The following is a 14,159-nucleotide window of genomic DNA, read 5'->3' on the forward strand; positions in this document are numbered from 1 at the left end:
AATTAGTAGTAGTAGTAGATATGTTAATAGTGGATTTTCAATCAAAAGCTATAAAAATATGCTTCATTAAGAAGCCTATTGAATATATTTGATCAGTATTATCGGTGTACTGATGGGTATCGCAGACTGCCAGGCACTTGAGGTTTTTCACATCAGCCTGGCCAAGATAGAGTTTCTCAAGAGTTATATATCATTTCCCTTCATTGTTGAGCTAAATTCCATTTCCTGTATACTTAATTTGTAGAGTTTAAGATTTCAGAAACTGATACAATGCATTCAAAAAAAAAAAAAAAAAGCCAAACCTGGAGATCTGATCCGATCTAAATTTCAAGATTAACATGTTACTTCAGCTAAAGAGAAAACTTTTCGAGTTTGGGTTTGGGGTAGACTTTAATAAATCTAATAAAACTTGAAAGTAGATTTTTTTCTGAAGTGAATTCTTGGCATTGTTCCTCAGGTCAGTGTTTGTTTTGCTCATTAGGCTTGGGTGACCTCTCCCTGAATTAGGAAGTTATTTTGACCCCCAAACAAACAGCAACTATCATAGTCCTTGTTCAGCTTTCTCAGCTTCCTAGACTCAGAGTATGTAATATTTTTACCAGAATGCAAGAAGACATGGCCTTATTTCTTTTTTCTTTTCTTTTTTTTTTTTTTTTAAGTTTTATTTTTAAGTAATCTCTGGACCCAGTGTAGGGCTCAAACTTACAACCCTGAAGTCAAGACCTATACGCTGAGTAGACTGAGCCAACCAAGTGCCCTGTGGCCTCCTTTCATTTTATCAGTTCCTCAGTTGTATTTCAGTTTCAAGTTTTAGCTTATCATTAGAACTAAGTAACATAGTTCAGTGCATCAGCTACACAGAAAAATGTTTCTCATGCATTTTTACTGAAGCAAAATGTGTTGTATAAAAATGTAGATAAAAAAGTTGAGATCTTTTAAAATGTGAGTGGTTGACTCTGAGGCCAAAAGTTGTTTAAATAATGTGAAAACACATTTTTTAACTGTTATAGATGCCCACTTTATTGGCAAACAGTTGTGGAACCGAAAGCATGATCTGAATTAAAATTACCTTTTGATTGGATTAGAAACTGTGTGTGGTTCTAGTTATGCTAGGAGGAGAGTATATGTGCCAGAATAGACGAAAGACTTGGAGCCTAAGAAAAGACAAAGTTCACAGCAGATCTGACCTCCATCTGTTGTGTAGGTCAGTGCACATGGCTGAACCTCTCCAGGCCTCAGTTTCTTCATTTGTAAAATGGAGCAATTCCTATCTCATGGGTTCAGCCTAGAAGTTAAGGTCACTATCATACATAGCAAATCTAGGCTTCAACACCAAGAATGACTGTGTTGAGTTATTTAACCTCTTTGGGTTTAACTGCGGTTTTCTCATCTCTGAAAGCAAGAGGAGGTACCAGCTCCTGCTCCAGAGCCCGGTCCTATGAGCAGAGCCAGTTCTCAGTGTCTCTCCTTGTGGCGGTCATTAACACTTCCCCATCTGTCTCCCAGCACCATGTCTCCCCCTCACCTTCTGAGGACGCTTTACAGAGAAGCTAATCCTTTTAGGTGTTGCTGGTTCCTTCACCTAATGTGGAGGATTGGAAAACATAGGTGGTATTGACAAATTATTCAAATTATAAAGTGAGTTTGTAGGTAATCAAGTAAAATGAGGCCGCACGTTTGCAGGCCTAGTGCAGTGCACTCCTCACGGATGCTCAGCACGTCTTCTTCCCTTGCAAAAGGAATAACAGTCTCAAAAGAAGTCATGAGAATGGCAACTCCATAAATTAGCACTTTTAGGTTCACCAAAGTACTTTTGGCCATCCTTTTCTGGTCATGTAATATAAAATTTTAAAAAATTGAAAATGCTTTTCATATACCTTATCTTTACTAAGTAATCAGATTTGTTCCTAAATGCAGCAAAGATATTACTATACCCATTTTATCAATAAGGAAACTATTACTTAAAGGTGTTAGGTAATTTCCCCAAGGTCACACCAAAGTGATAAGCAGGATTTCCAAAGAGGCTTAATAGAATCTGGGAAAAGACAGACTCTCTTTAATGGGATTTTTGCTAGACTTTATCAGAGATGAGTATTTGCTACATTCCAAACAATGAGGCAGATATTTTTCTAGTTTGGGCTGAGTATGACTAGAGCTGCCAAAACCGTTTTTGTGTGCAGATTTTATACGAACATAAGTTGTAATTTCTCTTAAGACCAAGAAGCAGGGCTGCTGGGTCATGTACGTGTGTATTATGCTTGATAAGGAGTTTCGTATTACAGCTGTTTTCCAAGGTGGCTACACCGTCTGCATTCTCACTGGCAGTATGTGAGAGTTGCAGTTGTTCTCGTCCTCGCCAGGTACTGAGGTGTTTTTTTAAAATCAGTTGAATAGGGATATAGTGGTACCTCGTAGTTCTAAGTTTCATCATCTGACTCGCAACGATGTTAACTACCTTTCCATGTGCTTATTTGCCATAAAGTGTATCCCCTTTGGTCTGAGTGTCTGTTCCAGTCTTTTGCCCATTTTTTCATTGGGTTGGTTGTTTTCTTACTATTGACTTTTAGAGGTTTTTATACATTTTGAATACAGGGCTTTTGTCAGTTACATAATTTACACATATTTCCTCCCAGTCTGTAGCTTACCTTCATTCTCCTAACAGTACAAATGGTTTAAATTTTGATGAAGTCCAATTTTTCTTTTTTTTTTCTTTTTTCTTTCTTTCTTTTTTTTTTTTTGTTCTGGTTTTCAGGTTTTCACATCATAGGTAAAAACCCTTTACCTAATTTTAGGTAACAAATACTGTTTTCTTCTTAAAAGTTTTATATTTTATATTTTATGTTTAGATCTATGTTGTATCCACTCTGAAGTAAGTTTAGAATAAGATACATGGTTTTAGATCGAATTTTGTTTTCCTATTGCTAATCCAATTGTTCTAGCACTATTCGTTAAAAAGACTATTATTTCCTCCATTGAATTACTTTTGCACATTTGTCAAAAATCGATCATTCCTATTTGTGTGGATCTATTTCTGGAGTCTGTATTCTCTTATATTGATCTGTGTGTCTGTCTCTTACCAGTACCACACTGTCTTGATTACTGTAGCTTTATAGTAAGTCCTAAATCAGAAAGTGTCATTCTTTCAACTTTTTCTTACTTTTCAATTTTGTGTTTGGCAATTTTAGCTCTTTGGCCTTTCTACATAACTTTTAGAATCAACTTCTCTGGATCTACTAAGAAAAATCCTGTTAGAATATGATTAGAATTGCATTGTACCTATAGATCAATTTGGCAAGAATTAACATTTTTTTCTGTGTGGTCTTCCAATTCATGAACACATAATGTCTCTCTCTATTTAGGTTCTTCTTTAAGATTTTCAGCAGTGTCTTATAGTATTGGTTTCTTTCTTTCTTGTCTCTATGCCATTTTTCCCACCACTGGCTGGGATTTCTAGTACCTGATGTTGAGTTGGAGTGTTGAGAGTAGACATCCTCACGTGGTTCCCAATCTTAGAAATGATTTAGTCTTTGACCATTCAATACAATGTTGCCGGTAGGTATTTCTATAGACACCCTTTTCAGGTTGAGAAAATTCCCTTCTACCCTTAATTTTCAGAGAATTTTTCTATTATCAATAGAAGTTGCATTTCACCAGGTGCTTTTTCTATACCATTTGATAGGCTCGTGTGTTTTTTCTTCTTTAGTCTGTTAATCTGAAGGAATCGTGTAAGGGCTGGGGAGTGAGAGAATGCAGAAAAGAAGACGAAAAAAATGGGGGATTTTCCCCATGTACCCTGAGCATCCAGAAAACCCTTTCCCTGAGCCAGGCTTCCTTCCGCTAGAGCCCTCAGTTCGTGCAGATGTCTGCTCCCAGATTTCAGGCTGCATTGAGTCCAGTCTGGGGACAGTGGAGGGGAAACACTGGTGAACTCTCTGCTGTGCTGATTTGGTGGTAATTTACATTCTTCCCCAAACCCTTCAGCCAGGATGGACTTTTTTGGAATTTTTAAATGGCTCCTGCATTTCTTTTGTCCCAGTTTAATGGCTGCATGGACTGTACTTGCTTCCCTTCACCTGTAATTAACCCGCTTTTGCTTCCTTCTCTACCAGCAGCAGGCATATGATTAGACTGGTTTGCTGAATTATGTAACCTGTACATTTTGAAAAATTAATGCTAATTTGAGGTCACAAGATGAATTTTAGGTATTGTAGGACCTAAGTAGTATTTTTTAGTTGAGTGTGAGCAATAATCACTATAAATGAAAAGCCCATCAAACTAAATTATAAGAATAGTTTAAATTGATATGTTTCCTAAGAATTTATCTCTGACTTTATTTTTTATGATCATGTGTTTTGGGGCCTGGGTGGAGGTTTCCCCTAGAGGCCTATCTGTGGGGCATGAAAAGGTGGAGGAGAGGCAGACCTGAGAGTGAGTGGTCTTCAGGTGAGTGGAGCTGTGGAAATATCAGGTTATTGAGAAAACTGTCCACACCATATGGAAGAAGAGAGGAAGGCTGTTGAAGAGTTGTACTTTGTTTTTAAACCTTGAAGGAGACTCTTTTTGCTTTCCTATTTCACGTATTCTTTGTAGCCCTTCTCACTCCTAAAACTGACTTGGAGGCAATTAATTAACAGGGAACTGGAACGAAATATAATAGCATGTTTTAGGATGTCTTCCCTCTGACAATAGACTTTTTTTTTTTTTTTTTTTTTAAGTAAAGAACTAGGAGAAACCTTGGTAATTGCTTTCTTTTCGCTGTTTTTTTGAGGGGAGAATATAATCTGTTTGCCAAGCTGCCGTAGGCTTGATTTGTCCCAAATTACTTGTTTTTCTCTTTACTCCATGGTATTGTTCTAGGGGCACATACATGGAATACCCCCACACAACGTTTATTTATTTCACATGAGGAATCGCTGCTGCTTACACCTGCGATGTTTGTGTTTTGTTTTTTTTCCCTTTACCCAGGATCAGAATTCAGGCCATAAATGAAATCGGAGTTGGACCGTTTAGTCAGTTCATTAGGGCAAAGACTCGGCCATTACCACCCTTGCCTCCGAGGCTGGAATGTGCTGCAGCAGGGCCGCAGAGCCTGAAGCTGAAGTGGGGAGACAGTAACACCAAGACCCATGCAGCCGAGGACATGGTGTACACGCTGCAGCTGGAGGACAGAAATAAGAGGTGAGACGGCGGCAGGGAATGCGGGACGTTCTGTGGCTGCAGCTTGCAGAGCATCCTCACCTGTTCATTGGGCCTCTGATAAAACACTCTTCCTCCTGGTTGAAAAAGATTTCCTATGTATGGGGGTCCTGCACTTTGTACCCTCTGTTCTCCGTTGAAAATGTTCCAGACTGACATTCTGAAGACCCTGATTTGCCGACATGTGAGAATCTTCATGTGTTTTTTTTTTTCCTTTCACCAAGCCAGATAATGGAGAGAAATGACCCAAAAAAGAAAACTGTCACACTTAAGTCCATGCTACGTGACAGCGTTCTATTAGTCACAAGCACGGAGGGGAAAAATAAAACTCAGGAAGAGATGTTAGCTTTTTAAATATTCAGCGACCATCAGGACAAACATGTTTACCAATCTGAAATAGCTGTGGTGATGTACAGATGGGGATTGTACTCTGTAACTATGGGTAATGCAAGATCAAATTAACCAGAGCAAACAGGAGGTTCTTTATAAGACTCCACGCCCAGGAAATACTCTTGGCCATAGAAATCAAATCCAGCCTTTCACATAGTATTTATTGAGCCTAACTTCATTTCCTCTGAAAATGGCCTATCAGAAGCTGGGCTTCTGAACTGTATGTAGGAATAATTCAGATACAGAGTAAAAGGTAATGATGACCGAATGTTCTGTGACCAAAAGTCCAAATCAGAGAATCAGGTGAAGGAGGTGGGTGTGTGTGTGTGGCGGGGCGGTGGGGGGGGGGGGGGTGACCAAAAATCCGAGACACCCTGACGGAGCAGGTACCTGCTTCTACGTCCCTGTGGCCTATCTGCTAAACACAAAACCCTTTCTATCTTCCCACTTTGTGCATCACAGCCTCCTGCTCCTTCACGCAGGGAACTGGTGTAGTTAGCACAGAAACCCCCATCCAGTCTTCACCCCTTACCTAACTCTGGACTCAGCTGCTTTGATTCCTTTCAGTGCAGTGGAGCCCTGCTGGGGGGAAGGCCCTGTTTGAGGGGGGGGCCCTCCGGTGGAGACCAAGATCAAGGAAGAACAAGCCCCTGCCTCCAGCAGCATAATCCCAACCCACAAGTGGTCTCAGAACATTAATGCCCATGGAGAGAAGTGCTCTGGGAGGCTGGAGGAGGCAGGGACCATCTGGTTGCAAAGACCAGGAATGGCTCTTTTGAGACAGGTGACATTTCAACTTGACTTTGAAGGACCTGTCAAGCCCCGTCATTTGACTATAAAAGAACAAAAAGCGATTGTCCTATTTGAAACTAGTCCTGGTGTGGAAAGCGCAGAGAAAATGAGGCTGCTTTTGGTAGGTCCATTAGAGATCAAATGTATTCTCGCTCGTAGACAAGATCATTCATCTCACTGTGCTCTGTACCTTTGGATGCATGTTCATTATTTTACTGGCAGGGGACTCCTCGACTGGAGAGGGCTGGCAAGAATCAGAATTATGGACTAACAGAAATCCTGGATAAATATTTAAACCTAGCATTTGGGGAAATTTGTAAAGGAGCCTTTTGGTTTTTTTCCCTGGGTTTTTGGCTGCCCTTTGGTGGTAGAGAGAATCTCCATTAGAGGGCATCCTCTAGTTAGTGTACTGCTTTAGAAAAGGCGAAGCCCAGAAACGATTCACACTGGTAGCAGAATTGGGATCACAGGGAGGCCTGCCTGGTTTCTTGTGCGGTTGCCTCTGTTGTTACCCCCAGGAATGCGGGGAGAGCAGAGGCTCTGCACCCTGCTGTAGCCCTGCCCTGCGCGGGCGGGGTGTCTGCAGGGGGCACCTCGGATGCAGAACTGTACAGATGCCCGTGAACGCTGATCCAAATGAGTATGCTGTCATGAGATGTATAAATAAAAATAGACGCCAGACAGAAAAGGGTGCCGAATCCAGTGATCAATTCTTGCTATTTAAAAAAAAGGGGGGATGGGGTGGGGTGGGGGGAGGAGGCCCAGAGATGGCACTGTTAATCAAATAAATGACTTGCCTAAATTTAAATGGCAATTTAAGAAAACTTACCATTAGGAGCATTATTTTTCTTAATTTTATGATCTGGAGACCAAATTTATCTTTTTTAAATTAGATTTGTCAGTGCTCTCAGAAAGTTATTAAAGTGATGGGAGTATAGAACATAATAAATTCTCGTTCTATTTGTGGAACAATTTTCCTGTGATTTAATAGGATGAAACTTGGCCTAATTTGAGTTTGAAGATGACCTTCCTTAGTGTCTTGAAACTGAACTCTTGTATCGATTGGCCCCTTAAATCCAAGCCTGCCTTTAACTCTGGATCTTCAATTCACAAGGATTAGGGAGAAATCATCTGAGTTGGATATGTTAGAATTCTCGTGATTAGCATAGTTTCTGTCCCCGCTAGTCTCCTCGAGGTTCTTTGCGACTTGGACCTGCCTTGTCCAGTTGAAAGTACCGACGTTCATTCAAGGAGCAGATTTTTTCATTGAACTTGTTGCCACAGTGATTTCCAGTTGTGACTTTTGGGAAAAGTACACACATTCCCCAGCATATGCATTGATTTCATTAACTACGAATAAGTTCTTATCGTGTGTGTGGCAAAAATATTACGTGCCCTGCTTGTGGCTGAGGTGAGAACCAGAGGTATAGACTTAATTGTGGGTTTAATATCTTTTCCGCACCGGCACTCGGCATTGAAAGGGAGAGCCGCCAAAGTGGGAGTTGTGCAGCTGTCCTGGTCAGCTATGAAAGTAATGTTAGTCTCAAAACATTTTGCAACAGAAGCACAGCAAAAACTAATAACTCTGTGCTCGGCAATGATTAATTAAAATTGGCTTGATTTGGCCTCTAAAGTATTGGTCTTTCTCCTCATCCATAAAACAGAGGCTACACTAGGAGGTGAACTGAGTCCCTTCCTACCTTTTTCACATGAAAGCACTGAATCTGTGTAGGTCATGTGTGAGCAAAATCCTTTACAAAAGGGTGTCTCTTGTAAATGATTAGGGCACGCGGTCTATTTTTCCTTCATTTCTCAGTCTCTGCTTTGGGCAAATAAGAAAAGAATGGGAAAGCTACTAACTTCTTTAAAAGTGACCTCTTAATGTCTCAAGCCCCTAAGGCTTTATATCTACAATGTGCTGCTTTGTTTCTTGTATTTATTCACCTCTCAGTCAAAAAAATCTGAAATGAGCCAGAGATTTCTAAGTATAACGTTGGGCCAAAAATATATTTCCAAACTTCCTAAAGGACACTTCTATTTATCGAGCACCTACAAAGTGCCAGACATTGAGAGCTTTTATCTGCATTATCTAGTTTTTGAATAAAAAAGTGAAATATTTTCTATGCTGATAGGATTTCTCCCAAAGACTTCTACCAGCTAAATGAAAAAAATGGGTTGTTTTTGATAAGTTGACTTGAATTTAATTTTAATGATTATTATGATTTCAACTTATGATTATAGGCTTAAAATTAAATGAGCAGAGAAGGTTTCTCAGAGGAGATAAGAGGGTGTGTGAATCTTAAAAGGGTTCCAATCTTATCATCTTCTGCAAAAGAGCCTTAGGTTGGAGACCAGTGATAAACACTCAGGATTGGGTGGAAAACCAAGGACACAATCTCCAAAGCACAGATATTTCTCCAGCCGAATGCCTCTTTCTATTCTTGTTCTTGTACATGTGGTTCTTTTTAAATTTGGGGCTATTTCATGTAAAATAGAAGGGATCCCGAAAGGGATCCTTGCCTCAAGGTAAATCAACCCAGAACTCATCTGAGTCACCTGGACTTGCTATGTTGAAATTTTTTTCCCCCTTGAGCAGGACATTTGTTTTCCCTGTATTCAAGCTTTTGACTCACAAGGCTCCCAGCCCAAGGTCACTGACTACATATTGATGTAGCAGCTTCAGAGCCGCGCTTTATATTTATATGGCTGAGTTTATTCCTTGCAGTTAGAATATAATCATTCAATCATCATTTTTTTCCTGATTGACTATAATGTGCCAAGTCTTTTGAAGTATGTGACTCCCTGTAAGGAACTTATCTTGCTGAGAAAATAAGTTAATGGAACACAATGAGCAGACAGCACAAGAGATTTTATTCAATTTCAGCAGAAAAACAAAAATTATCCTAGTGTGACCGTACAGTGATTAAGTCTATTATTCTTAGCCAATCTAGCACAGAAGATCTGAATGTCTTTAGTTCCTGTGTATGCAAGAAGGGTATACACCCAAAGTAAACATTTTCATAATGCTGCATTAACCTAATACAAGGATTAGAATAACAAGATCAACTCATGCCTTTTAAGATCGTAAGGCTGTACTGACGATTTTTAAGGTGCATTTGTCTGTGTTATTGAAATGAAACGTTATGCTGCCCTAACAGAATTTGAGTTGATGCTGATTCTCGTCCTGACCCTCATGGGTCCATGTTCCTGATAATTGTACACAGCATCGAGATGAGAGGAACTTAAGTTCCAGGAATGCATTTACGGCTAATCTGTTGTTCGGGTTTAGCCAGATAGCCAATGTCTTTTACAGCCCGTGCATTTCCAGCAAAACGGGGATGGGGGAGAGGGCGCTAATAAGACTGGATAATTACCGGTTGCTCTCCATTTAACTCTGCCCTTGTGCCCGTGACACTTTTCCCCTCATCAGACAAAATTGGGCGGGGGAGGGGGCCTTTGTTAATATGCCCAATATGACTGTTTACTGTTAGGGACAGAAAATAATCTATAGGAAGAAACCCTGAAAAAATACATACTAGGCAATTAATAAAAGTCGCCGGAGTGGATGAGCACTACAGGAGAATTGGGCTTTCTTAATGTGTGCCTGTTACAGAACAAACCCCTGCTTCTGTTTCTCAGAGCATATTGCTGAATAGATACAAGATGCCAGGCAACTAGCTCAGGGCCCGCGGAGACCCTCGGTATTAGTTTGCTTTTCTGGAATAGTCCTGATGCACATGATCACCCTTGTTGGGTAAATGACACTGTGATATAACCTTCAAGCACCAGAAGGCAATTGTGGTTCTCCACAGGGGTATCAAATCTCTACTGTAATCCCTGATCTGTTACTGAGCTTCTAGATGGCTGGAGGCATGTCCCTTAACTTCTTTTTGCCTTAGTTTCTACCTCTGCAAAATGGAACTAATGATGCCTGTCTCCAGTCCCTGAAGGATGGGGGGGGGGGGGAGCATCCTATGTCTTAGAAAAGCATAAAAATTAAGCCTACAAAATAAAGAGTAATGCTAGCTTGGTCGGTTTTCAGGCTGAAATGTCAGGTATGGGCAGAGCTAAGTGATGCTAAATGAACTGTTAGAGATCTTAATTGGACCAGAAGTAAAAAATTCAGATTACAGGGTTTTTTTTTTTTCTATTTGAAAATAGATTTTTTTTTAATCTATTCCAACATGAATGGAATTGGATAGCAGTTTTCTCAGCATTTTTTTCCTAAGTCAGGTAAGATTGAGGCAAGCCCGTTAAAATAGAAATAGGCAACCGAAATTTGAAAGATTCTGGGAAGAGTATTCTTGAAGATGAGATTCCCTGCATATGCTTACTTGAAAAGAAAGCAGATGGGAGGTTTCAGGGTTCTCAGGTGGTCTTCATCCTGAGATCCTTTTTTTGAAAAATAAGTCTCTTTTTTAATATATGGATAACTAAGTACAGTTTGAACAAAAAAAAATTGAAAAAAGGAATTACCTATTATTCTTTGCAGAGTGCTCATCGGTAGCTATACTGCCATTTTATTTCTTAGAAAAGGGGGCATGCAACGAAACCTAATGAAAAAGTATTACAGCTGGGTCACCCACAAGCCAGTAGGCGTATACGCAGCTGAGAACGTGGGGAGATGCTCCCCGACATCAAAGCTAGTTTAGGAAATGCACCTTCCCTGCCTCAGGTGTCCCCACATGATGCCATCTGCTCCCATCTGCTTCTGCATAGACATGACGGGACTCCGTGTTCTTGGTGGAATGAGGAATGAGGACACATACTGCCCATTCCTGTTTTGAACCTCTCCATTCCCAAACATGACTTCAGTAATGTAGGAGATTGTCCCTCCCCCCCCCCCCCCATGCACATGCCCATGCGGTCCAGGGGGATCAAGAGAAAATGGAGGCAGTGACATGTCATGTTAAGGACTATTACAGGTCGGGACTGGGCTGTACTGAGCTTACTGTGGATTTGTGGTGTTGTAGAGCAACTTTTGAAATGTGCGTCTTCAGCCTTTAGGACACTAGAGGTCAGTTTAGGTCAACAGGTAGAACATTGTGAGGCGTTAATATTAACGAGCTACTGTTAGCCTGTAATGGGCCTCTCGGGCTTATAAGGTAGCAACAAGGTAGTAAACACACAAAAACCTTACTCTTACCTCATTTTCTACCATGAACTTAAGTGATGGGCCATCCAGGGCATTCCTGGGTGATTTTTCTTTTCCTTTTTTTTTTTTTTTTTTAACCAAACTTTTGAGGAAATAGATTTTTAAATTCAGTTCTTTATATATCATTTTACTCGAACGTGGTTTAAAACAAACATTCAAAGACGTAACGTGTCTGAATTTCTTCCTTCAGTTGCACTTCACTGCAAAAAAGGAATCTTTCATAATGTGCCTAAAATATCGAGGTTAATAGTATGACCTTCCCCTACAACTTCTTGAAACTGTCAAGAATCTGTTGTTTCTGCCTTCCTAGTGTAAATTTAATAAGAAATCGTAGAATTTACTTGCTCCTCTCATTTAGGATCTCATAAACGTTCCTGCCAGGTGAACAAGATGGTTATTATTATCCCAAATGTCTGGAAGCTCAGCCTGGAGAGTTATCAACTTGTCCCAGTCCGTAGTGAAGGTAACAGACTGCGCATTGTGGCCAAGGCTTTTATGCGTCTTTGTAGTAGAACAGTTTTTTAAAATAACTGTTAAATTGGCAATACAAAAATCCACGCGTGCTCGCTACGTTAGAAGGGTTTAGTGTCAAGGCTGAAACAAGTAGGAGGCAGAGCCATAAAGAATTCATCTAGACTGTAAACTTTCAGTGACGCACCAACCTTTGACTTGTTTATGTTTCCCCTTCCAAGTAAATATTTATAGTACGAGAGCATTTCTTCCCATTTGTCCTTTCCCTAGGTTCCATCAATGGGCTGCACTGATACAGAACCCCATATTCATGTGCCTTCAGCCGCCTGGGTTCACCGGGACCGGGTTGGGGCGGTGGTGGCGGGGGGTGGATGGTACCCACGTGGACAGCTTTCTCTCTGGCTGAGGAAAGCCTAAGAGGATGCAAGTAAGGGATACCATCCTGGGCATCCGTCAGGCTTCTCCAACATTGAAAAACAGGGTAAATTGCTCATCAACCTTGGTGTCTCGTCATTAATAACATTAGTATTAGTATCATGACAAGGAGTAGGCATTTCGTAACGAGCGCTGCCTGCATTATCCTGTTGGATTCTCACAACCGCCTCCGAGCGGGGTCAGTGTTCGTTATCGCACCATTCTACGCAGATGGAGGTGGCTTACACGGCTGCCGTAGAGCCCACGATCGCCAGGCTGTTGAACCTAAATTCAAACTCAAGCCTGTGGCCTGCAGAGATTCTTTATACCCACTGTACCTTCTGTTCCTGAGCCAATGGGGCAGCTTTACAGGTGTTCCCACTCCAGTACTCTTACTGGGTCTTCCCAGGAGCCCGGGGTCACGGGGCTGATGCCACCTGAGGTATGTGGCCATGGGCAGCAGGGGTAGAGAACAGAGCAGAAGACCCCTCAGAGGCAGTGCCAGTCTAGGCCCCCAGCTCGGGTGACTGGTAAGGAGCTGTGGCTCCACAGGGGTGCCGTGGCTGCATATGCCTCAGCCTGAACTGACACTGAGAGTGTCCAGTGACTTCACTGAGCAGTTCCTATAGTCCAGGAACCGTGCCACCTGCTACACGTATTTCATTGCGTTTCTGTAGCATCGGAACATCTCCACAGAGTGGGTCCCTTGTTGCCTGGGCCACCCTCTCACCCTCAGAAGTCAAGGGATTGAGGTCTTGGGGAGAGACTTATCTCCATCTGTTGATTTGGTAGGCACCCCAGCTGCTCCAGATTCTCCCCATTCCCAGCTGATTTTTTCCCCCAGGCTTGGAGCAAGACATGCTGAAGTGATCTGGGTCTGGGCCTTCATGGCAGTAGGACACCTGTTGACCCCTGGTGGCGACTCTGAATCCCAGGCCCTGTGGAGCCCAGAGGCTGACCCGGGGGGGGGGGGGGGGGGGGTTGGGGGGGGTGGAATCTGCAAAGCTGCATGGCTCCTGTCCCCTTTCCATGGCAAAGACGTGCTCTAGGTGCTGGATCCTTGATTCCACATAAAACGTGTCGCCTTCGATCATTGTGTCTTGACGCGCAGCATGCGTTTAATTCTATCACCAGAGGCCTCTGGCTGACTTATTAATGAGTTTTAAAATGAAGGTGGCTTAAAAAAAAAAGATTTAGGAAAGAGAAAAAATTCAGTTGGTCTTTGTAAAACAAATATTTGATGAATATTTTTAATCTCTCCCCGGGTGGTACTAGCCACAGGGTGTTAACCTACGGAGCCTCCTAGAGAGGCCACCATGCAACTGGCATAAATCACTGGCTCCAAAGGAAGAAGATTCTTTCTTCTCCCGCCTCTTGGGATGATGGAAAATAAGTACAGGACTGCGGTAAAAGAGGGACTGTCCTTTCCGTGGTGGCGTGTGAGCTTTCTGGGTTGCGGTGGTCGCCCTCGCTCGAATCAGAAGGTACAGCTCAGAGGAGGGAACTGAGGACCCGGAGGCAGACGAAGCCGTGGTGCGCGGGGTGCGCTGCGCCAAGGAGGGTGCGGGGGCGCCCGGGGGGCTGGGGAGGCAGCCTGGGACCAGTGTTAGCCCTTCGACTTCTCAAGATTGAAACCCCTCGAAACCCTGAGAGTTGGAGTAAAAGCGCAGGTGGCTGTCAGGGGTGTCGGGGCTGCTGGGGGTGTCGGGGTTGTCAGGGCTGCCGGGGGTGTCGGGGCTCT

General features: G+C 42.2%; 1 protein-coding gene across 1 annotated transcript in view; it reads left to right on the forward strand.

Annotated features, from left to right (window-relative positions):
• The window catches only part of FNDC3B (fibronectin type III domain containing 3B), a 338,585-nt gene that overhangs the window by 305,845 nt on the left and 18,581 nt on the right, over positions 1–14,159 (forward strand). Inside the window, exon 23 of the mRNA XM_077880348.1 lies at positions 4,966–5,178. Coding sequence (XP_077736474.1) covers positions 4,966–5,178 — 213 coding nt within the window. The remainder of the gene's footprint in view (positions 1–4,965; positions 5,179–14,159) is intronic.

This window comes from Canis aureus, chromosome 31 (assembly GCF_053574225.1).
Source record: "Canis aureus isolate CA01 chromosome 31, VMU_Caureus_v.1.0, whole genome shotgun sequence".
Taxonomy (NCBI): Eukaryota; Metazoa; Chordata; class Mammalia; order Carnivora; family Canidae; genus Canis; species Canis aureus.